General features: G+C 44.0%; 1 protein-coding gene across 4 annotated transcripts in view; it reads left to right on the top strand.

Annotated features, from left to right (window-relative positions):
* Positions 1–26,195, top strand: part of LOC141133431 (venom factor-like) — a 681,995-nt gene that overhangs the window by 408,709 nt on the left and 247,091 nt on the right. For all 4 annotated transcript variants that reach the window (XM_073622818.1, XM_073622817.1, XM_073622816.1 and 1 more), the window contains 2 exons: positions 9,339–9,502; positions 16,475–16,627. In XM_073622818.1, coding sequence (XP_073478919.1) covers positions 9,339–9,502; positions 16,475–16,627 — 317 coding nt within the window. The remainder of the gene's footprint in view (positions 1–9,338; positions 9,503–16,474; positions 16,628–26,195) is intronic.

The following is a 26,195-nucleotide window of genomic DNA, read 5'->3' as shown; positions in this document are numbered from 1 at the left end:
ACAGCGCTGACGCCAATTGCCAAGAGTGCGTCCCTGGACGTCCTCCTGTTTACTTCCACGATGCGCGCTCCCACAGGTGCGCATCGGGGAAATTCTGTGCTGCCCGTGTCACTTGGACACAGCCAGTCACAGATCGCTGTAAACGGCCAATCAGCTGCCCTTTAGAGCGCAATCACAGCTTCCAATGAGAGATGATCTCAAATGTAAACATATGAGATCATCTCTCATTGCCGGCTCTCCCTCCTCACACAGAGACCGTGTGTGAGGAGAGAGAGCGACCTGTGCTTCAGATTGTAACATTGTGAGCTTGTGAGTGCATAAAAAACACATACACAGTGCCAACAGTATCTATCAGTGCCATCTGCCAGTGCCACCTGTCAGTGCCACGTGCCATCTGTTATCAGTGTCATCAGTGCCACGTAAGAGTGCCAGCTATCATCAGTGTCACTTGTCATTAGGGCTGAAACAACTAATCGATTAATCGACAATTAATCGATTACTATTTTCATAATCGATTAATCGGCTAGTAACATAATGGGGTTAAAAAAACTAAAATGAGCCCTTTATAGTACAAAAAGAGCAAATAATCGCTACTGTAAATATTACTTTCACAGTTCTACAGTAAAAAAAAAACGAACCCCTTACAGTAGTGATTATCTGCTTTTTTGTACTATAAAGGGCTAATTTATTATTTTTTTTAACCCCATTATGTTACTAAACATCTTAGACCTGGTTCACATCTATGCATTTCTTTGGTGCTTTTTGCAGAAACGCACTACAGTTCATTTACATGGTTTCCTAGTTTCCTATGGGACAAGTTCACACCTATGCTTTTTTCAGCCGCTGCGTAATTGGAAAGGGTCAAGGACTTTTTTTTTTAAACGCAAAACGGTGCTTTTTTGGTTCAATATACTTCAATGGAGAATCTGCAGAAAAAGCATGTAATGCGTTTTTGCAGCAATTTGTGTTTTTTAATCTGCCCAACAACAAATTGGCCAAAAAAAATGCAAAAACGCAAATTGCAGCAAAATCACGTGCGCAAAAATCAAAACGCACAGCAAAAAGCACAGCAGAAACAGATCAAAAGCAAACTGCATAGGTGTGTACCGAGCCTTATGCTGGCCACACCGATCAATTTTCAGACGAGAATATTCAGACGAAAAATCTTTGTACATTCGCTGAATGAAAGAATGTTGTTTGAAATTTTCACTTGTTTTTAACATTCAGTGTTTAAAACGAATGTAATTTCTGAACATAAACCACATATAATGTCTGAAAATTCCTTTGACCAAGAAGTTTTCTATTTCCAAATTTTCCCATCACTGTGGTTGAAAATGAACGTCGATTTGACCCCACTAACAATTAGAAAATCGAACGAACGTTCTTAAAATTACATTTTTTTTTTTTTTTTTGAAGAAAGACATGGTTTGTTCTTTAAATAAAAAAATTTGATCTCTGAGTCTGATGATATTTACCAGATTCACCCTTTAATAGTATATATCCTCTAATAGTATATACACAGTATATCTCTCCTCTAATAGTATATACACAGTATATCTCCTCTAATAGTATATTCAGTATATCTCCTCTTATAGTATATACAGTATATCTCTTCTGTCTGTTATTCTCAGAGTGGATTAGATATTTTGCCCCCTAACCATATAGTTGGTTATTTATATTTACCACTGCATAGAGATATTTAAGAATAAATTGCCTTTTAAAACTTTACATATTAACTAAATTATACACCACACTTTTTTTTAAGGTTGTTAACCGATTAATCGATTAATCGAAACAATAATCGGCCAACTAATCGATTATGAAAATAATCGTTAGTTGCAGCCCTACTTGTCATCAGTGCCTTTTGTCATGACCAACAATGGCTAGAAGATTATATTCAGCCGAGGAGGCGTACAATATTCTTGCGCTCGACAAGAGCAACGGGGAGCTCTCCGCTTTGGATTCCTCCTCATTTTCAGATTCTGAGTCTGAAGTGGACTACGAGCCTGTCCTAACCAGTGGTACACTGACAGCCTCAGAGGAGGAGGATGAGAGTCCGCCCGCCAGACGAAGGCGTATTGGTGAGGAGGCAGTGCCATCCACCAGCACCGCAGTGCCATCCACCAGCACTGCAGTGCCATCCACCAGCACCGCAGTAGCTCAGCAAAGGCCACGTACCAGTGGGGTGTCACCTCAGTCCCAAAGGGTTAGGTCCCATGCCAGCCTTCCCTATTGCCTTCAGAACCCCTTGTGGCTTCCTCCTAATTCAGGAGACGCTAACGTTCCCCCTTTCACTGCCCAGCTAGGAGTCCAGGTGGACACAGAAAATGTTTCCCTGATAGACTTTTTCCATGTAATTTTTACTGAGGACATGCTTGCATCGATTGTGGCCCAGTGCAACTTGCATGCACAACAATTTATAGCAAGTAACCCAATGTCCTCTTATGCCCATCCCTACGAGTGGAGAGCCCTAACAGTGGAGGAGTTTAAAACATTTTTGGGCCTCACATTCTGTATGGGACTAAACAGAAAAAATGAATTACGTTAATATTGGTCTACCCTCCCCATCTACCACATGCCCATATTTTCCTCAGTAATGCCCAGGACCAGATATCTCATGATTATGAGATTCCTACACTATAACTACAATACCCAGTGCCCTCCCCGAAATCACGCAAATTTTGACAAGCTTTATAAAATTTGGCCGCTAATAAAATATTCTGAAATCTTCCCCCCAGTTGTTTACCCCAGACCAACACATGTGTGGATGAGTCCCTTATCAAATTTTCTAGCAGGCTGGGCTTAAAACAATTTATTCCCACCAAAAGGGCCAGCTATGGGGTGAAGATGTACAAATTGTGCAATCGAGCTACAGGGTATACCTATGCCTTCATGGTATACGAAGGGAAGGACACCCAGCTACATCCACCTAATTGCCCAGAATACATTGGATCAAGCGGGAAAGTCGTTTGGGAACTCATAAACCCACTCCTGGAGAAAGGCTACCATTTGTATGTGAACAATTTTTATTCTAGTTTGCCCCTGTTCCGAAACCTTCACAGAAAGAACACTCCAGCATGCGGCACTGTAAGGACCAACCGGAAGGGCTTTCCTCAAAGCCTTGTTAAGAGGGGAGGCGGTGAGCTTACGGAATGAGGAAATTCTGGCTGTGAAGTGGAGGGACAGAAGGGATGTCTACATGCTTTCTTCGATCCACAACAATACATTCATTGAGATCACCAGGAGGAATGGCCCAATCCAAAAGCCAACATGTATCCACGAATACAACATGTTCATGGGGGGGTGTCGACTTTAACAACCAGATGCTCGAACCCTACCTTTCCACTAGAAGAACATACCAGTGGTATAAAAAAGTTTCAATTTATTTGTTTAATTTGGCCATATACAACACCTATAATCTATTGCAACTCCATTGAAAGACCCAAACCCTTCCTTGGCTACCAGGAGGAAATCACCACTGCCCTTATATACCCGAACGGCCCACCAGAAAACATTAGACCCGATGTGATTAGCAGACTCTCTGAACGCCACTTTCCCACTAAAATCCCTCCCAAACCAACAGGCCAAAAACGTCAGAAAAAATGCTGGGTGTGCTCCAAACAAGGAGTTAGAAGAGACGCCACTTATCATTGTCCCTAATGTCCTTCCCAACCAGTTCTCTGCATAGTTGACGGTTTCTGCCGTTACCATACTCCACTAAATTATTAGTGAAGTATGGGCAACATTACCCTCACTTCCTGCCATTTACCTTCACACCTCTTATGCCTCTGCTTGCTCTGTAACTGACCCTGGCTTGTTATTCGACCATGCTTCTGCCTACCGATTCTGTTTATACCTCTGCCTGATCTGGAACTGACCCTGGACTGTTTGACCATGCCTCTTGGACTGATCTTATACCCTGCCAGTGGACTAGTGGGATTCAGAACACAGGGGTCTCACATATGTGAGGGGCTCCAGAATTGTTTTTCTGGATGAAGAAAACAATTTCATTTGTTTTCTCATTCCTAGATTAGGGTCTAAAGACTCGGCTTCAAAGAGATTTGGGTGGGAGAAGCCTCTACCCCTGTCCCTATTCTGTCCTGAACGAGGCCCTACTTCTGCCTGCTGCCTGTAGGACCTATGCCATCATGCCTCTGCCTGTCTCATGAACTGACCACACCACATAGACCTGCCTACTACCAGGACCAATATATTGGCACTGCTGACAATCTGTGCCTGCACTGACCCTGGACTGTATATGGACAGTATCCCTACCTGCTGCCTGTACTGACTATGGACAGTATTCCCGCCTGTTGCCTGGAAAATTGCATTCATTTTTGCTGACCAAGTCCCTGCCTGCTGCCTGGACCCGTGCTATCCTCCTGTGTACAACTGTGCTACTACAAACACAGGTAATATTTTGTTTACCCTTTGCTCAGCATAATGTATTTTGCGGTGTAATTCTTGGTATGTGCATGCTATGTGTCCCTAGATCACCTGATGGTGTTCCTTCCATGTTGGGCCTCCGTATGTGGCCAGGCTGTGTAAAAGTCTCACACATGTGGTATCACCATACTCAGGAGGAGTAGCAGAAAGTATTTTGGGGTGTCATTTTTGCTATGTACATGCTTTGTGTTGGAAATATCTTATAAATGCACAACTTTGCGTTAAAAAAAAAAAAAATGCGTTTTCATTTTTTTTCCACATTTTCCAAAAACTTCTGGAAAAAAATTAACCGTTCAAAAGACTCATTATGCCTCATAGATTATACGTTGGGGCGTTTGCTTTCCAAAATGGGGTCACTTTGTGGGCGTTTCCATTGTCCTGGTGCTCCAGGGCCTTCAAAAGTGTAATAGGTGGTTGAGAAATGAGATGTGTAATTTATGCTCCTAGAATGCGTGATGGTGCTATTTCAATATTGGCCCTCTGTATGTGGCCAAGCTGTGTAAAAGTCTCATACATTAGATATTGCCATACTCAGGAGGAGTAGCAGAATGTATTTTGGGGCATCATTTGTGGTATACACATACCATGTGAGAGAAATAACCTATTACAATGACAATTTTGTGGAAAAAAAAAAAAATCTTCATTTTGCAAAGAATTGTGGGAAAAAAATGACAACATCAAAAACCTCACCATGCATGTTATTAAATACCTTGGATTGTCTACTTTCAAAAAAGGGTCATTTGGGGGGTATTTGTACTTTCCTGGCTTGTTCGGGTCGCAATAAATGAGATAGGCAGTCGGTACATCAGGTGTGATTTAATTTTTTATGATTTGCATCACAGCTTGTAGACTCTCTAACTTTCACACAGACCAAATAATATCCACTAATTTGGGTTATTTTTACCAAAGATATGTAGCATTATAAATTGTGGCCAAAATTTCTGAAGAAAAATTCATAATTTGCAAAATTTTATCACATAAACTAAGGAAAATGTTTTTTTTTTTTTCAACATTTTCGGTCTTTTTTCATTTATAGCACAAAAAATAAAAACCCAGAGGTGATCAAATACCACCAAAAGAAAGCTCTATTTGTATGAAAAAAAGGACAAAAAATTAATTTGAGTACAGTATTACATATTACATGACTGAGTAATTGTCATTAAAAGTGTGACACATGGTCCTAAGTATTCAGACCCTTTGCTCAGTATTTTGTAGAAGCACCCTTTTGATCTAATACAGCCATGAGTCTTTTGGGGAAAGATGCAACAAGTTTTTCACACCTGGATTTGGGGATCCTCTGCCATTCCTCCTTGCAGATCCTCTCCAGTTCTGTCAGGTTGGATGGTAATCATTGGTGGACGGCCATTTTTAGGTCTCTCCAGAGATGCTCAATTGGGTTTAAGTCAGGGCTCTGGCTGGGCCATTCAAGAACAGTCACTGAGTTGTTGTGAAGCCACTTCTTCTTTATTTTAGCTGTGCGCTTAGGGTCATTGTCTTGTTGGAAGGTAAACCTTCGGCCCAGTCTGAGGTCCTGAGCACTCTGGAGAAGGTTTTCCTCAAGGATATCCCTGTACTTGGCTGCATTCATCTTTCCCTCAATTGCAACCAGTCGTCCTGTCCCTGCAGCTGAAAAACACCCCCACAGCATGATGCTGCCACCACCATGCTTCATTGTTGGGACTGTATTGGACAGGTGATGAGCAGTGCCTGGTCTTCTTCACACATACCGCTTAGAATTAAGGCCAAAAAGTTCTATCTTGGTCCCATCAGACCAGAGAATCTTATTTCTCACCATCTTGAAGTCCTTCAGGTGTTTTTTAGCAAATTCTATGTGGGCTCGTGTGTGTTGCACTTAGGAGAGGCTTCCGTCGGGCCACTCTGCCATAAAGCCCCGACTGGTGGAGGGCTGCAGAGATAGTTGACTTTCTATTATTATTTTTATTATTATTACAACTTTCTCCCATCTCCCGACTGCATCTCTGGAGCTCAGCCACAGTGATCTTTGGGTTCTTCTTTACCTCTCTCACCAAGGCTCTTCTCCCCTGGTAGCTCAATTTGGCCGGGCAGACAGCTCTAGGAAGGGTTCTGGTCGTCCCAAATGTCTTCCATTCAAGGATTATGGAGGCCACCGTGCTCTTAGGAACCTTAAGTGCAGCAGAAATTTTTTTGTGACCTTGGCCAGATCTGTGCCTTGCCACAATTCTGTCTCTGAGCTCTTCAGGCAGTTCCTTTGACCTCATGATTCTCATTTGCTCTGACATGCACTGTGAGCTGTAAGGTCTTATATAGACAGGTGTGTGGCTTTCCTAATCAAGTCCAATCAGAATAATCAAACACAGCTGTACACAGTGTGTACATTAATGAGAAAAAAAATGAACTAATTTTCGCAAATGGCTGCAATATAACAAAGAGTGAAAAAAAAATTTAAGTGGGTCTGAATACTTTCCGTCCCCACTGTATGTACTATGTACATTGGCTTTTGCATTGTTGCCTACAGCGAATGGTGAACTGAAGTCATTGTATGCCATACTGGACTAGATTTCACTAGCAAATGGCGTTGAATGTAAGCTCTGAAGTTACAGCTCCCAGTTTTGGTAAAACGGAGGAAATTGTGAGTGCACTTGGGGAGGGAGATTTTCTGAGCAGCATATGGGGATTAAAAATAATTTTGAACCCTGGTGCCAAACATGTGGCCCTTTGGTATATATTGTGCAGCCCTTGGACCCCAACAGTCTGCTGTGAAGGTGGGAACATTTGTAGGCAGGTGCAGTTTGCTTTTGCCCCTGTAGGTGGAATAGTGCCATAGTTGCATTGGTAGGGGTGCCTTATAAGGGAATGGTCCCTTAGAGATTCCACACAATGCCTTTTAGAAAGAAAAGCAGTCTGATTGGACACAACTCTAGAGTGACTTCAGCAGCCGTCTTGGTTGAGGGAACCTTTTAAAACAGGGACCCCATGTAATTTTCACACACTTCTGGTGAGTGAACAGTCAGGGACAGCAACCCACTTATAAGAGACAGTACTTAACCAGGGAGAGGTTCCAGTTGAAAAGGAATAGCTTAGGGCAGGCTCCTTCTCATTCCATGAAGGGACACTACCCCTGCTAACTGAATCTGTCCTCTAATAATATTTTTGGTTAAATACTTAATGCCCTGTACACACGGTCGGACATTGATCGGACATTCCAACAACAAAATCCATCGTATTTTTCCAACGGATGTTGGCTCAAACTTGTTTTGCATACACAGTCGCACAAATTTGTCGGAAAATCAGATCGTTCTGAACGCGGTGACGTAAAACACGTACGTCGGGACTATAAACGGGGCAGTAGCCAATAGCTTTTGTCTCTTAATTTATTCTGAGCATGCGTGGCACTTTGTGCGTCGGAATTGTCCACACACAGTCGGAATTTACTCAAACGGATTTTGTTGTCGGAAAATTTTATAGCCTGCTCTCAAACTTTGTGTGTCGGAAATTCTGATGGAAAAAGTCCGATGGAGCCCACACAGTTGGAATTTCCGACAACAAGCTCCGATCGCACATATTCCGTCGGAAAGTCCGACCGTGTACAGGGCATAAGACTGTGTTACTTGGTGTATATTAGTGCCAAAGACAGGTTTATCTGTGTGTTTCTCAAGACTTATAAAGGGCATTGGTGCATTATACACATTGTGAGTGATTCCTCCAAAAAAGGTACCCAATATAGGCCTCCTCTATGCAATGATTTGTAAAGGGGTAAAAAGTGACCTCTACTAGCTTCTTGCAACACGTCTTAGGTCATTCATTGTCTTCTGCAATATCCAACCTAATCTGTGGCATGTCAGCCATCTGTGACCATCTAGAATGTCTGCAGTCTCTGACAGTCTTCTCTACCATTACATATACTGAACATACTTAGACCTTTGATAATGTCAAGGGCTGTGGTTGAGGCCCCCATACCTTGTAAGTTGAAAACCACTGATCAAGAGACTGGGTTTTTATTTGGCAAGCCATTTTATGTAAACCTGGTGTGAGGGTAACATGGGGACTACTACAGACCACCTTCTAAGTTATTCTGGCAGTGAGGCTTTAGAATTTTATGAATCATTATGAAATAAAAAGATCAGGAATGTTGGAGTGAAGTCGAAAGCCAGATGATTGTTTTGTGTCAGTCTAAGTAAGAAAAGACAGTGCAAAGTTTCGGAGCTGCGCAGGACCCCTTCATCAGGCTTACCAGACAAATGGGTCCTGCGTTGCTCCCAAACGTTGCACTATGTCTTCTGTGAAGTGATCGCTCTTCAGTAACGATTTTGAATGCGATTTGACAGTGTGCTGGTGAATACACAGTATATGCATATGATCTGTGATGTCTCCAGTTCCAGCTGGTTGTCGCTTCAGCACTCCTGCACACTATTCTTTTCTTTTGTGCCTAAAGCCTCATTTTTCAAATGCGTTTAGACTCGTTCAGGCATGTCAAGCATTTGGGCTTTCAGTCATTTCGTTGGCCAGAATAGTAATTTTTTATGGCCATTGAAATGAATGAACACTGAAGCGCGAAACATACCTTGCATTTAGGTGCGTTTAGATGTGTGTAAGATGTTTTTGTTTAGGTGTTTTTTTCTGCCCAAAAGCTCCTCTCCTGAACGTGATTTTGGTGCGTTCAGATTTCTGGTCCTAAATGTATCTAAATGTCCGTAAAGTCCTATGTGTGAATGGACACCTAGGCTTACATACAGGGGCATTTGGGGGCAGAAATAACAATGTCAAACGTCTGTAAAACAGGCTTTCGACAGCTGCAGTGTGCATGAGGCCTTAGGTGTGAAATGTTATTCATTTCTTAAAACGTGACTGTGCTAAATGTCTGCTATTGTTCTGCGCTAACTATTTACTCTGCTGTGTTTTCCCCTCGAAAGACAAGACACATTGGAATGAACCAGGAGCTCGATTCATTTCTTTGGAGGGCACAGCTTATGCTCTGCTTGCTCTATTGCAATTGAAAGAATATGAAGGCACAGGAGATATTGTACGCTGGTTGACCGAACAAAGATACTTTGGAGCAGTGTATGAATCTACACAAGTAAGCAGCATGAATGGATCTTCTGCTCTTAGAAAATAATTTGAGCCCAACTCCTCTTTCAGCCTAAATCAAGTAAAAGCATTCCAGGTGCATGACCAGTGTAGTTCAGAGGTACCCAACCTGCTTCTTACCGCTATACCACTTGTACTCCAACACCCTCATTTCTTATCCTTCTAAAATGACGAGACCACACCTTAATGTTGGAGTATAAATGGCCATAGCAGCCTAATTATATTATTCACACCATAAATAACTCCAATATAAAATATATATATACCAAAATATCACATCCGTAACAACTTGTTTAACTCCAGTCTGTTGGTCTTTGACGGCACCCCCGAACTCCAACACATATTCCACCAATACACTGCGGGACCTTTTTCCACATGATAGGCCTCCAGTGGATAATCAACTCAGAGACAACCCCCTTCCTACAGTGCAACCATTACAGTATTCCAGCTAACCTTTCGCTGGAATACACCGGAGGGGCACATACTACCGATGAGCCCCCACCCCTTTCCATCACATATGTTTACTGCCACCGTCAAAGACCAACAAAACACCGCCAATCCACAGCTGCCATGATGACCATCTGCCATGTTCCTGAAAGTAAGAAACACATAAACCAACAAACACAGAAAACATATAGGGAGGGCGGTGGGAAAAACTGCCTCCTCCTTTCCTTCTTCACAAGTTTCTGTTCCCCAGCCAAGTCCCTCCTCCCCCTTATGTTACCACTCCCCCTTGGACTTTAATCACTGTCCCCTCCCCTCTAGCTCTTCAATCTTAACCCATGCATTGTCTCCCCTTAACACACTGTCATGCCTGGCCCTGCACTACTTTTTCTTTCTGCCTTTTCTGTTCTGGGCCTCACTTGACCAGTGTAGTTCAGAGGTACCCAACCTGCTTCTTACCGCTATATCACTTGTACTCCAACACCCCCATTTCTTATCCTTCTAAAATGATGAGACCACACCTTAATTTTGGAGTATAAATGGCCATAGCAGCCTAATTTATTATTCACACCATAAATAACTTCAATATAAAATATATATACCAAAATATCACATCCGTAACAACTTGTTTAATTCCAGTCTGTTGGTCTTTGACGGCACCCCCGAACTCAACACACATTCCACCAATACACTGCGGGACCTTTTTCCACATGATAGGCCTCCAGCGGATAATCAGCTCTGAGACAACCCCCTTCCTGCAGTGCAACCATTACAGTATTCCAGCTAACCTTTCGCTGGAATACACCAGAGGGGCACATACTACCGATGAGCTCCCCACCCCTTTCCATCACATAAGTTTACTGCCACCGTAAAAGACCAACAAAATACCGGCACAGCCCGCAAGGATGACACCTTATCCTAAAGGGCTCCCCACACCCACAGGGCCCCCTGGATCCCCTTGTAGCCCCAGCGCCCAGAAAACAATCCCCACTACCGAGAGGTGCATTTCATCGCACTCAATTACAAGCCCCCATTAGTTTCCACCTCTCCTTGCCTGATCACCATGCCCCATTCTGAGGCACAAACCTCTCCACCACCTGAGGTTATGCAACCCTCTAGTTGTAAAATATATGACTTGATGACCCATATCGGCTCCCTGATCATCCATACCCTAAAGCATTACCGCCTGCTTGCAGAACCCAAATGACTGACGGTCTTTCCCCCCCATGCCTAACGTTCCACTTCCGATATCACTTTGCTCCACCACAGCCCTTATACCCCTAGCAAGTGAACACATGCCTCTCTCCTGTAGATAACCAACTGTCTGCCAACAGGTCTCGCATCTGCTCTCCTGGCCCCCCACCAAACATACAAATGACAAAGAAATCCAGACAAGGCATGTAAGTCCTCCATGTGGATGAAAACCGCCAACAAAGGCAGCCCCAACTTTAAAGTAAACCAACGTACCCCACTCTACAAACAACACGGCTTGTACTGACTGTCCCCACTCCCATTGATGTGTGTTTTGTTTTATATAATATAATATAATATAATATAATATAATATTATATTTATATATATATATATATATATATATATATATATATATATATATATATATATATATATATATATATATATATATATATATATATATATATATATATAATTTATACCACCACCATATGAAGGCATACGTAAGTGCGTAAGCTCCTCACTGCCGCCTCATCCAACCCACATCCAGCAGCTTCCACAGCCGCCCCGATGCGGAAGGAGTGTGAAGCGTATTCTGCACCATCCAACCTTGCTTCCAGCAGCATTTTCAGAACACCCACATGACTGAATCTTGCCATACTTCCCAACCGTTTGCCACATGAACCGCCCCCCATGCCATCTGTTCTAAACCTTAGAAACACCCTTACCTCTTTCCCAGTGCTTTTTTTTTTTTTTTTTTTTTTTTTTTTTTTAATTAACTTGAAGTCAGGTAACAGAAACATCAGCACCTCCACCCTTCTAATCCTTTGACCATTTTTCTTTTGTTTTGTTTTTTTGTTTTTTTTAAACTGTCCAACCCAAACTTTTTTTTTTTTTTTTTTTTTATCCACCCTGTACAGCAATTTAAACAAATACCAAAACCCCCGAGTTTACGCTGAACTGCAGACACGACCACCGTTTTCCAAGTTCCTGGAACCACCATACCACCAACAACCTTATCCCCCCCACAGCCATGTTTTGACCTCAAACTCTTTCACTGAACAACCCACACTTTCTTTCATACCTTCTTGCAAGCCGCCCATGTGGACTCACTGACTGACTGCCCGGGTACCTCCCGTGGTGACTCCAATGCCATCTCTCCTATCCAGCCCGAGTATGGAACTCCTCCCCCTCTTTGGCTGGCTAACTCTCTGAACCTGTCCCCACTGAAAATCGATGAAAGGAGTAAGCCCCCGTGTTGCCGATGCCCTTAAGATGAATAGCATATAGAAAATGTTCAACTGCACTCAACGCAACAAAACTGCGTAGCCGCCATGTGACCCGTTGTGCCAACGCAGACATGTGGTTGACCACGTAAACCACACCCACATAATCACAATTCATCTCCATGTCAGGTTTCTGCTTGACTCTTACTCCAGCTCCATAGCTAAAACCACCGGAAAAATTCCCATAGTACCCTTTTACGAATGAACACCCCACTTCCACCCAACAAACAAACAAAATTGGGGCCAAAGTTTCAGACTCCATTGCCCCTGAAAGAGAACCCCCCCACATCTGTTGACCCCGCCGCCATTTTGTCCATCGACTTTACTCACCGAGCCGGCATCTACCCGATCGTTCGTTGTATGCGGCCAAGAACTCGTACCAAACCTTCCAACACGCCCTATGTACTGCATTCAACCGTTGAAATTTGACCGGGGCCTGGAACCCTCACTGTAGCAGATGGCAGCCGTCAGCCCAAACCCACTCATCGGAAATAAAACCAGCAGGCGAAATTGACTTATCCGTCCCTAGGCCTCTTAAACTCCTTTCTACAGTGCCTCCACTTGGTCGCCGACAGACGACCCTCCATAACCCCTGAAACCATCACAATGCCAAAACAAAATATTATAATACCCTCATCGGGCCCCCTTGTGTTTGTCAGCCAATGGCATTATGAACTTACCTGCAGTGTGCTCCAACGTATAAAGTATAATTCTAACACATAGAAAACGTCCAAGTCATATGTGATTGAATCAGGGACTGACATGTCACTAACCCCCCCCACTCCAGTAAGGAACTAAACATCCAACCCTAGCCCACTAAATTGAGCAACCCATGGGCAGGTATCGTACTAAATAAAAACTCCTCCTGCCAGCATCTATCCAGCAGCCGAAGCTCTCTGAATGAACCGTAAGCCGTTGGAACACGGATTCTATGTCCTAGTTTGCCATAGGTGCCCCTCTTCCGTCACACCTAACCCACCGTATAGCTGCATACCTGAAGTATCGGACACATTGCCCTGCATCGGGTTATGACAAAATCCCTTTTTTGAACAGACAGGTGGGGATCAAAACTTGTTCGGTTCCTTCTCATGCGCCACCCCCGCTGCCGACCATAACAAACCCTTGAGGCAAGCAGTCTCCCTATTTCCTTATCTGGGAAGCTACTTAGGGAAGGCTGCAACCCTTTCCCCTCCTTCCCAAAGTCATCCCATTTGTGACTAAGCTCACCTGTCCGTTGTCCCCACATGAAGCCACAATAGATGGATGGGTCCCCCACCCCCTTAACACTCGAGTGTAACATCGAAAACCCCCCGAACTGACAGGCTCTCTTTGCACTGACAAACCACCCCCTTTTTTCATGGCTGACAGTACAGAGAGGGTATACCCCCCACCCCCCGAAGGAACTGCATCGGAGGCCTCTACTACTACAGAAGCCGCATCCAGAGGCCGCTATCTCTTTTGATCCCCATAAAGAGACAGCCGTACCGTCCTGCACAGTCTAAACCGCTCGTCATCCTGTAGCCGAACAGATCCCCCTTTCAAGCTGTGATCCTACCAATGACCTGCATATAACAGTACCAGGTCGAACCACTGTCGGGTTCTTCCTCCCAATGACAATAGCATAATGGCGAACACCATCCGTAACCTCCATCCCTTTCCAAATCGTATCCCGGACCTCCCCTTTTAATTGTGTTCCCCAGGGAACCCTCAAAGCATCCGTATCTCTCCCATGTTCTGTTTTTTTTTTTGTCTGCAATCCTTACCATCTCCATCCTAACCATTACCTGACAACCCCTCCGCCCGCCACTTGTGGGCCATTGTACACCCCTCTGTTCCCGGCGGAGTAACCGCCGCCGACATTTCACCTTTCCAACCCCCCAACAAAATCCCGCCCCACAGCTTACAACAAAACAATAAACATTATTTTGACTTACCGGGCTGACTGGAACCTCAACAGCCGCCTCGCTAGCCTAAATCGCTGGCTTGCATCCCTGAAGCTCCTCCTCCTCGCACACCGACAGCTAACTTTCCGACCTGTCGTCGTAGGCCAGGACCGGTGATGTCCTCAGCCCCCCAGGCAAAGAGGTCCTGGGGCCATGAAATCCCTCCGTTGCAGGGCCTCTCTCACCCCCGAAACCATATTGCGCCACCCGTATAGGCCGCGCCCACCCACAGGGCTCCATCTTCTCTGTTTTTTTTTATATAGTATGAGCAGCCCGATGGCTATGCTCGTAAGTCTCCCTCACCGAGTCTTCTTGCATAGTTCCGCGATTCGTGGGCGTGGAAGCGGTGCCATAACGGCCCATAGCCCCAACCGCCGAGCTGGGCTGCCGGCGTGTAGTCCACCCGGGACCTGCTCAGGCCAACTGCAGGTATCTCTTCAGCTTGGGGGGCCGGATTGTACCCCCCCCGAGGACTCCACCAGTCCTGCGTTTCTTGGGTGGGAAAGCGGTGCCATAACGACATGTGGCCCCACCCACTGAGCTGGCTGGCAGCGTGTAGTCCACCTGGGCCCTGCTCCAGGCCAACTGCAGGCTTCACACCATCTGGGGGACCGGATTGTACCCCCCAGAGGACTCCTCTATTCCCACGATTCTCCGGCGGGAAGCGGCGCCATAACGGCCCGTAGCCCCGCCCACTGAGCTGGCCAGTGGCGTATAATCCACCCGGGCCCTGCTTCAGGCCAACTACAGGCTTCACACCATCTGGGGGACCGGATTGTACCCCCCGGAGGACTCCTCTATTCTCACGATTCTCAGGGGGGAAAGCAGCGCCATAACGGCCCGTGGCCCCGCCCACCGAGCTGGGCTGGCGGCGTGTCATCCACCCGGGCCCTGCTCAGTCAGCTGCCGGCTTCTTCCTTGCTGGGATAGATGATTGTACCCCCCCCAGAGGGCCCCACGCCTGGCACACTGCCCTGCATGAGGGCCCTGGTAAATTGAGTGCCTGAGGCCACGACCTCCGCCTGGGCGGCAACCCTCACCTCCCAGCCATGATCCGCTCACCTGTTCTTTCAGTGACCCTTCTGTGCCTTCACCCCTGATCCTCTGTTTGCCGCTGCTGATGTTAATTCACCCGATTGTCCCATGTTGGAGGAGCAGAGAAATAAGTGCCTCCTCCTTTCCTTCTTCACAAGTTTCTGTTCCCCAGCCCAGTCCCTCCTCCTTCTTATATGTTACCACTCCCCCTTGGACTTTACTCACTATCCCCTCCCCTCTAGCTCTTCAATATTAACCCATGCATTGTCTCCCCTTAACACACTGTCAAGTCCAGCCCTGCACTACTTTTTCTTTCTGTCTTTTTCCGTTCTGGGCCTCACTTTCAACCAAAATGTGCAAAGTCTTACAGTTAATTTTCTTTAGAAAGCAGCCACAGTCTGTAGAGTTCCCTTTCCCCTGCCAGCCCACTGTAGAGGAGAACACTTCTCTGAGTGGAAACAGTGTTCTCTTTTCAGAGGTCCAACACTCACTCTGCTGAGGTAGAACTAGAGCACTGCAAACAACAAAACTCATTCTTCCTGCTGAAATTTCTAGCTTGGTAGTGCCAGATCTCTGCATAGGGACCACTGCTTCCACACAGAGAGTAAAGGGCCTCCTTTATAGCATACTAGCTTATGACAGAACTTTGGCCTCTTTCTTTTTACTGTTTGTGTCCTAGAAAGGGAAACAAAATGAGGTTTTAACCATTCCCTACTCATAAAAATAGATGCACTTTAATGTATCCTATCTACCACTTCTTCAGCATTGTATTTTTAAGCATGGTGCAATTACATTGATGGGGTGTACAACAGTTTTGGGACCAGGTACGCTACACAAAAAAAAAATAAGGCATCTATCATTTAAAAAGTGCAGCTATCTGGTGGTGCCTGCATATACAGTAGCCCAGAAACTCATTACCCTTTCTATATCTGGATGCCAGGCCTTATTTTCCAACAAAACTCCAACACTTTCTGGTGGCATCAGTACTGTGTGTCAATCACTGTGAATCAAGCATATGTTGTTTTCTAAACTTTTTTTTTTTTCTTCATTGTCTTATAGGCCACCATCGTTATGTTCCAAGCTTTGGCTCAGTACCAGATAGATATGCCAAATGCCGTCATTTTAGATATGAATGTGTCTATCCATCTTCCTAAAAGACCCTTAAACTACCACATTAATGTTGACAACGCAGGGCTTGCACGCTTTGCTCAGGTAAGAGTTACAGGGTTCAGAACACTAGTCTTGAATGGACCAGAACTTCCTGCTTAAAGAATAAGGCAATACTACTAGGAACATCTTCAACATTTCAGTCAGGTGTCTTCCAGTTGTCCATAAGCTAGTTGTCCATCAGGCAGTTGGCAATAGCTCACTTGTTGGTCTAGCAATCCTTGGCAGCATATATTTATGCTAGGTTATCTGAGTCTAACACTGGCCATGCACTGGTAGATTTTCCAAATGAACATTTGTACAAACATATATACAAAAATTTGTACAAAATTCTCAATACGTTTTGAAGACATGTCAATCCATACTACTTTGCTTGTTTGCTTGTAATATTCGATTTTGGAAAGAATGGACTTTACCAAAGAAAAACCACATACACGTTTGAGAACAAATTTTAATTCTGCTCATCACTGCGGTCAATTCAATCCCAATAACGATTACAAAATCTAACAAACAATCATGAAAAAAAGAATTTCAAACTAATATATTCTACTAGTGTATGGCCAGCTTAAAGAGGAGTTCCAGTCTCCCCCCAAAAAAATTAAGTCAGCAGCTACAAATACTGTAGCTGATAACTTTTATGATAAGGATACTTACCTGTCCAGGGATCCAGCGCTGTCTTAAGCTGATTCTTCATTCAGTTTTGGGTCCAAGCGCCAGTATCTTAACTAAGGGAAACCGGCAGGAATCTGATTCCTCACTGTGCATGCGCGAGCCACACTGCGGTTTGTGAATGGACCTGCAAGTCTTCTGGGACCTGTGGTGTGTCTCAGAAGGCTGTGGGGGAAGGAGAGGGGGGAGAGAGAACTTCCTCTCAGATCAAAACCAGGTTGGTCAAAACTAGATAATCGCCCCCCTCCCTTTCTCACAGGTCCCTTTTGGGTGAAGTTCTGCTCTAATTCTGCCTTCTCTGTTGGTTCTGGAGCCTCCCCTTGTTCCTCCGATCGCCTGCTTTCACTTGCCTGTCTGTAACCTATTTATACCCTAAGGCAGCCCATACATTATACATTTTTTTTTCAACCGGTGAATTGAACTAGAAAAATGTGCCAATCACTCTCACTGTGCTATTGTGCTCTGACAGCCTTCTCTGCTGTCAGACCACAATGATCAGTGTTGCCAGCTATAACCAGCAGCACTGATCATTCAGAAAAACCCGACAGGGTGGTCGTACGGAAGGCAATCAATAGATCGACTTCTGTAGAACCAGGGTACACGTACATGAATCAAAATTTGCCCGGTCCCTGCTGAAGCATCCAAATTTCAAACCATGTATGGCCAGCGTAAGGCGTGCAGAAGCATGCTCACATTGTGATTGGTAACAACTCCATTAAAATATATCAGACACTGGAGCCCAATAGTTAATTTTATCATTTACTAGCTTGTGTTTTCAACTTTCTTCTTAAACCATCTCAGATTGACTTTGCTGTTGACCCTGCTTGTTCCATTGAAACTTTTGTTTTAATATCTACAGTAGGGTATTGATGTTAATGTTCAAATTTATAATGATAACACATAGCAAGCAGAAAATTCTCTCTATGTTTGTAAGAGATCAATAAGAACTTATTAAAATGGATATGTGATAGTTGGGCCTATAGAATAGAGAAGGCTTTTGTGATTAAAGTGTTCATTTCAGAAAAAAATACTTCTTACTTCCTGACCTCTATATGGGGCTTATCCTGTATCTATAGCACAAACCTTTTTTGGTTTTTGGATAGTATAGTGAAAGGGGGAGAGATTCAACCTCTCTATTCGTACTGGTTACCATTATCACCAGGACCAAAAGTGATGGAGATCCAACATTTTAAATGTCATCAGAACAAGAGCCAATGGGAAGATCTTCTAATGGTAACACCTGTTCCAGTGACAACTGTCTAATGGTGGCCATACACGTAAAGATCTGATGGAGGAATTTATCACAGAATCAAGAATCAGACAATATGATTAAGTCTATAGAGTTGATTTACTAAAACTGGAGAGTGGAAAATCTGGTGCAGCTGTTCATGGTAACCAACCAGCTTCTAACTTCAGCTTGTTCAATTAAAAAAAAACTGGAAGCTGATTAGCTTCTATGCAGAGCTGTACCAGATTTTGCACTCTCCGGTTTTAGTAAATCAATCCCCTATGTGTTATTGAATAGACACATATGGGCGGAATTTTTTTCAAAACTAGAGCAGCCAGAGTTTGGAGCAACTGTACATGGCAACTATTCAGCGTCTAGCTTTCAATTTCAAAGCTTATCTGAAGAAGCTGAGGATAGAAGCTGATTGGTTGCGATGCACAGCTGCCCCAGATTCTGTCTGCTCTAATATTGATAGTGTCATTAATTGATCGGCCTGGATGGAAAATCCAATTGTAGTAAAGTAGATAAGTCATATAGTCTTAAGTGTGTGATGCATCAAACAATGTTTTTGACAGTAATACAGCAATACAATCATTTACAAAATTATTCCATGTATGGCCACTATAAGGCCCCGTTTACAATAAGCGATTCCAAATCACACCAAAACGCATGATGTATGTGCATTTGGATGACATTATTCTTAAAGTATAACAAAGACAAAACTTTTTTTTTGTTTTGGATAGAGCAGAGATAGATTAGAACACCTGTGAGTTTTACTATCTGTGCCCCTGTTAAGGAGATTCACCCTCTCAAATTGTGCTGTTTACCATTATCATTGAATGTGGAAGTAAAGGAAAATCCCCAAATTGTTGCCAGAAAAGTAATAGGGGGAAATCTTCCAATGAGGACACTAGTTCTAGTGACCTGGGGGTCCCCAAGGAATTTCCTTCATTTGCAGGGATTTCCTTTCACTTCCTGCTTAGCTATGGGAGAGGAAGTGAAGAGAAATCTCTGCAATGGGACACAGATGGCGAAAAAAAATCTGACAAGGGTTATAACCCTCCATTGCTCTATCCAAAATGAATAAAAACATTTTTGCCTATAGTTCTACTTTAATGGCACCTCAAACGCGGTGAGATTCTGCTGTGGTTGATGCGCAACGGAATTGTGCCGCAATTGCGGCACAATTTGCATTTTAAAATCATGATAGGTTTGTTGCCAAAAGAGAAGCAGGAGCTTCTTTTTGGGCAACAAACATGCATAGAGCAGTTCTTTGAAGTGAATGGCTACATTCATTCTCCATAGTCCCACTGTATGTTAGGAATGTAGCCAACCTCCCTTACTCACTCCCAAGATGGACTATGAACTATGTGATGTGTAGTGTGAATAGAACAGTGCTCATGACCACACTTAACGCACACTGCTCATTCCAAACAAAGGCAAGTGAAGGCAAGAGGGAGAGGTTCAGGCACTCAGGAAGATGGTAGAAGGAGGCAGAAAAAACAGTAAGAAACAATTTAATGAAAACATAGATTACAGGGCCATTAAAGTAGAACTATAGGCAAAACTTTTTTCTTTTATTTTGGATAGAGCAAGGGACGGTTATATCCCCTGTCAGATTTTTTTTTTTTTTTTTTTGTTGCCATCTGTTTCCCATTGGGGAGATTTCCCTTCACTTCCTGCCCCAGAGCCAAACGGGAAGTGAGAGATAATCTCTGCAAATTAGGGAAATTCCTTGGGGACCCCCAGGTCACTAGAGCCAATGTCCCCAAGACATTTCTACTCTATTACTTTTCTGGGGATAACCTAAAATTTGGGGGGCGGGGCATGGTCTGGCCAAGCAGGAAGATGGCCGCATAACTGGAGAGTTCCTGCCATAACCAGTCTTCTGACTAAACTAGCGGAGGTACTTACGCGACAAACCCGCTCCTAACGATGGGGACAGCTTCCAGACACTCCTCGGCTTCTAGATCCCGCTCCCCTAGAGAGCATACAGGGGGAATCAGTCAGAATATTCCAGAGATATTCCGGTCACAAAGGGGCAATATGGCATCCTCCCACCACAGAACACCTCAGAACTCGGAGCCACTACTGCCAGGTCCACTTCCTCTGCCTCAAACATCCGCTCAGACACTCATGGATGAAACTGGCGCTCCCCCCAGCCGTACCTTAACATCCATGATCTGAGGACCATAGCCACCGACATCAAGGACACCCTGTCAGCGGCCATTGCTGAACTGCACATAGACATTCATACGCTGACTGACAGGGTACATGAAGTGGAACAAATTATGGCGCAACATGACCATGTACCTCGCAAAGCCACTAGACAGATCGACACACACACACCATACACTTGAGAGAAATCCAGCGTCATGTCGAAGACCTCAATAACAGAGGTCGTCGTCATAACCTCAGGATTAGAGGAATGCCTGAAGCCATAACCACTGAACATCTCTCTCCAGTGGTAACTAGTCTATTGAACAGGCCGCCCCAAACACAGATCTCCATGGAAAGCATACACAGGGCCTTATGTCCCAAAGGCAGGGAAACAGATACCCCGAGGGATATAATTTGCTGCATTGTGGATTACAGACTCAAGGAAGAAATCCTCAGGCAAGCTAGAGGTCAGCAGCAGTTACAACATGAGGGGACGACCATCCAGATCTTTCAGGACTTATCCAGTATAACTCTGCAACACCGCAGGGATCTTAAACCAATACTAGATGAACTGCGCACAAAAGGAATCCAATATAGGTGGAAGTTCCCCTTCTGCCTCTCGGCTACTCATCAGGGTCACACAGCCATGCTGAAAGTCCCGGAGGATCTGCGTCCATTCTGGGACACTTTGGGCATTCCTCTAGTGGACATACCAAACTGGTACGCCGAATTCCGCCATTCGACTCTAAGGAACCACACACCGCAGGAAGAGCCAATGGAGGCACAAGAAGCACAGACCCGAGGAAGAAGATCCCCATCAGGCAATAGAAGACACAACCCACACCATGGTACCAGTGTTGCCAACCGCCAGTATTTTTACTGGCAGCCAGTAAAAAATGGGCACTTTTCTCCTGCCAGTAAATGCCAGTGAAAGAAAAAGGTTGCCAGTAAAAAAATATGACTGACGCTTGGCCGAGACCATTGCAGTGCCTGCTACAGTGTGTTTGGACTGTGCCGGCAGTGTGTCGCGTGAAGTCATGGTGCAAGGAAACGGAGCAGCCGGAGCCTCGTGTGCAGGTCTGCAGGACGGGAGGAAGGAAAGCTGGGAGGGGACTGAAGGGACCACCTGGCATGGAGAGAGGGGGTCACTGTGACTCAGGAGGGGACGTGTCATGTTGGTGAGGTACCATCATCATCTGTGCTGCTGCAAACTGCTGTCGGTGTCACTGTGAGAGTCAATTTCATGTGTGTGTGCCGCCCATTCTAATTTCTTGCCATCTCGATTCCTGTTCTTGAGCTTTTTAATTACTATATCGAAAATTAAATAAGAAATATGTTTTTGCCTTAATATCTACCTTAAATCTATTTGCTAATTGTATTGTACGTGTTTGTAGCCTAAAAACTGAAATTTGCACTTAAAACTGCCATTTTGTAACTTTTGGATATGTCAGTAAAAACGTGACTGTGCCAGTAAATGTTGGGTGTCGTGTCAGTAAATTTCAATCTGGTAGGTTGGCAACACTGCATGGTACACAACGTGGCACTAGCCCCTCTGACTTTCCACGGTCCTGAATAGCCAGGTGGGATTATTGATGATGCCCGCTCGATTGATCCCTTCATGATCATTTGCTGCCATGTTCCGACAGTTATGTGAATTATGCTTTCAGTTATATTACGTTTGAATTTACCCAACTGCTTTGTTGTCACTCACTGGCACATGCCAACGGGGATTGAGTACACCAGAGCAACCCCACATACAGAAATCCCATCCACAGTTACATCAAGATTTTTCCATGCACACTTTTTTGGGGGGACTGCGTGTGTGCTCCTGGTCCATGCTTGGGTCCGTTCCTCAGCTTCCGTGCTGGACACAATTATCTGGCTGACCTCCGGCAGGTGGTATCGCATGGCCTAGTATCAGATCGCATGTGAGTACTTTCAGTTATGGCCGCTTATTTGTTCATAATCATCTTTAATCCCTCTACCCCTCTAGTCTGTGGTTATATCAAACTATAATGGTGATTTTTTTTTTTTTTTTTTTATCCCCTTTTTAGTATATGGATGCACTTGCTCCTGATGAGTGGATAGAAGTCCACGAAACGTTGTTGAGCTTATTTTGATGCATCCATCTCATATTCATGATTCTAGATGGTTTATATTGCTCTACCACCCTGATATGTTATGCCTACTCCATTTGGGGGACTGTGATGTATATTATTTACTTTCTGTGACATGTTGGTGACTATCCTCAATATGTATGTTGATACTTTCTATTTTATATGCCAATGTGCTATTATGCATTTATATTGGTTGATCCATGCCCTATCTTTGGTCTAATAAAGAATACAATTTTTTACATATGTATATGGTTTTGTCTGGCTCTACCCCACACACCTCATCTAAAGTCCCCCCCCCTCCCCATCTTTTTTGCAAATGCAACCAGGGATGGAGGCGCAATATTCCCCGTTGCGTCTCATTTAAAGTCCCAAATATTCCCTTTTTTCTTTGATACTGATTATGGATGGAGGTGTGTGTGGTTCAAGAGCCTTCACTTCCTTGTATCTGACCCCTAGTGGTTAAGTTATCATAAACCACATTGAACACAGCTGATTTTGATGGACACACTGCTGCTGTAATTGTCTCTACTCCCTTGAGCTGAATTGGTTCAGTGTGTTCTGCAGCCGACTGGTTGGCCGGTGTTTTGTTTGCAAGGGAGCTGCGATGCACGCTGCATGCCTTCCCTCTCTTCTCCTTCCCACACATTATGGGGATGGGGGATTGGGCGGGCAATTTCACTGTGCATCTGCACCACACCTTTCACTCCATGCGTGCGACGCCCAGTGGGCATCCCTTCACGCAGCCGTGTGCTATTTCAGCTTGGCGGACACATGGTGAGTAGGTGCGGCTGCTGCTGTACTGTCCCTTATTGTCATGCCAGTGTGATGCTGGAATGGACCCTGGCCGCTGGGCTCTCCCTGCAGTTCCCCTTCAGTGACCTTTTCTCAGCAGTCCCAAACTGCACTCCATTTTTGTTTCATATCCCATTAGTAGACATGTGCATTTCGTTTCGTTCCGAATCAAAATTCGGACGATTTTTTTCATTATTCGGAAATTCGTATGCATCCAAATTTCCGAATTACAAAAGTAACGAATTTAAACGAATCCGAAAAAAAACGATTGAATTCGAAAACAAATTTGAATCGAATTAAAAAAAATAGAAAAAGATTTTCTAAAAAATACAATTCAATAGAATATAAAATAAGATATATTTTTTTATTATTCTGTTCTATTGTTTTTCTGTACTTTTTCTATTATTTTTTATTCTTTCTATAAGTCTTTTCTAATCAAATTCATTCTATACGAAATTCAAATTTCGGAACATGGCTTCTGAAGTTGGAATTTCGTATAGAATAAATTCGAATTTGAATAGAAAAGATTAGTAAAGTCTATGGGACACGAACATGAATAATCAAAAGTGCTAATTTTAAAGGCTTATATGCAAGTTATTGTCATAAAAAGTGTTTGGGGACCTGGGTCCTGCCCCAGGGGATATGGATCAGTGCAAAAAAAAGTTTTAAAAACTGATGTTTTTTCGGGAGCAGTGATTTTAATAATGCTTAAAGTGAAACAATAAAAGTGTAATATCCCTTTAAATTCTGTACCTGGGGGGTGTCTATAGTATGCCTGTAAAGGGGCGCATGTTTCCCTTTTTTAGAACAGTCTGACAGCAAAATGACATTTCAAAGGAAAAAAAGTCATTTAAAACTACTCGCGGCTATTAATGAATTGCCGGTCCGACAATACACATAAAAGTTAATTGATAAAAACGGCATGGGAATTCCCCACAGGGGAACCCCGAACCAAAATGTAAAAAAAAAAAATGACGTGGGGGTCCCCCTAAATTCCATACCAGGCCCTTCAGGTCTGGTATGGATATTAAGGGGAACCCCAGCCAAAATTTAAAAAAAAATGGCGTGGGGTCCCCCTAAAAATCCATACCAAACCCTTATCCGAGCACGCAACCTGGCAGGCCGCAGGAAAAGAGGGGGGGACGAGAGAGTGCTCCCCCCTCCTGAACCGTACCAGGCCACATGCCCTCAACATTGGGAGGGTGCTTCGGGGTAGCCCCACAAAACACCTTGTCCCCATGTTGATGAGGACAAGGGCCTCATCCCCACAACCCTTGGCCGGTGGTTGAGGTCTGCGGGCGGGGGGCTTATCGGAATCTGGAAGCCCCCTTTAACAAGGGGACCCCCAGATCCCGGCCCCCCCCTGTGTGAAATGGTAAGGGGGTACAAAAGTACCCCTACCATTTCACTAAAAAACTGTTAAAAATGACAATAGACAGTTTTTGACAATTCCTTTATTTAACCACTTCAGCCCCGGAAAGATTTACCCCCTTCCTGACCAGAGCACTTTTTACAATTTGGCACTGCGTCGCTTTAACTGCTAATTGCGCGGTCATGCAATGCTGTACCCAAATGAAATTTGTGTCCTTTTCTTCCCACAAATAGAGCTTTCTTTTGATGGTATTTGATCACCTCTGCAGTTTTTATTTTTTGCGCTATAAACAGAAAAAGACCGAAAATTTTGAAAAAAATTATATTTTCTACTTTTTGTTATTAAAAAAAAATCCAATAAACTCAATTTTAGTCATACATTTAGGCCAAAATGTATTCGGCCACATGTCTTTGGTAAAAAAAATGTCAATAAGCGTATATTTATTGGTTTGCGCAAAAGTTATAACGTCTACAAACTAGGGTACATTTTCTGTAATTTACACAGCTTTTAGTTTATGACTGCCTATGTCATTTCTTGAGGTGCTAAAATGGCAGGGCAGTACAAAACCCCCCCAAATGACCCCATTTTGGAAAGTAGACACCCCAAGGAAATCGCTGAGGGGCATGTTGAGCCCATTGAATGTTAATTTTTTTGTCCCAAGTGATTGAATAATGACAAAAAAAAAATTACAAAAAGTTGTCACTAAATGATATATTGCTCACACAGGCCATGGGCATATGTGGTATTGCACCCCAAAATACATTTAGCTGTTTCTCCTGAGTATGGGGATACCACATGTGTGGGACTTTTTGGGAGCCTAGCCGCGTACGGGGCCCCGAAAACCAATCACCGCCTTCAGGATTTCTAAGGGTGTAAATTTTTGATTTCACTCTTCACTGCCTATCACAGTTTCGGAGGCCATGGAATGCCCAGGTGGCACAACCGCCCCCCCCCCCCCCCAAATGACCCCATTTTGGAAATTACACACCCCAAGCTATTTGCTGAGAGGCATGGTGAGTATTTTGCAGCTCTCATTTGTTTTTGAAAATGAAGAAAGACAAGAAAAAACATTTTTTTTTTCTTTTTTCAATTTTCAAAACTTTGTGACAAAAAGTGAGGTCTGCAAAATACTCACTATACCACTCAGCAAATAGCTTGGGGTGTCTACTTTCCAAAATGGGGTAATTTGGGGGGGTTTTGTGCCACCTGGGCATTCCATGGCCTCCGAAACTGTGATAGGCAGTGAAGAGTGAAATCAAAAATTTACGCCCTTAG

The sequence above is a fragment of the Aquarana catesbeiana genome, linkage group LG03 (genome assembly GCF_042186555.1).
Source record: "Aquarana catesbeiana isolate 2022-GZ linkage group LG03, ASM4218655v1, whole genome shotgun sequence".
Classification (NCBI taxonomy): domain Eukaryota; kingdom Metazoa; phylum Chordata; class Amphibia; order Anura; family Ranidae; genus Aquarana; species Aquarana catesbeiana.
This window is presented reverse-complemented; position numbering and strand designations above follow the sequence as displayed.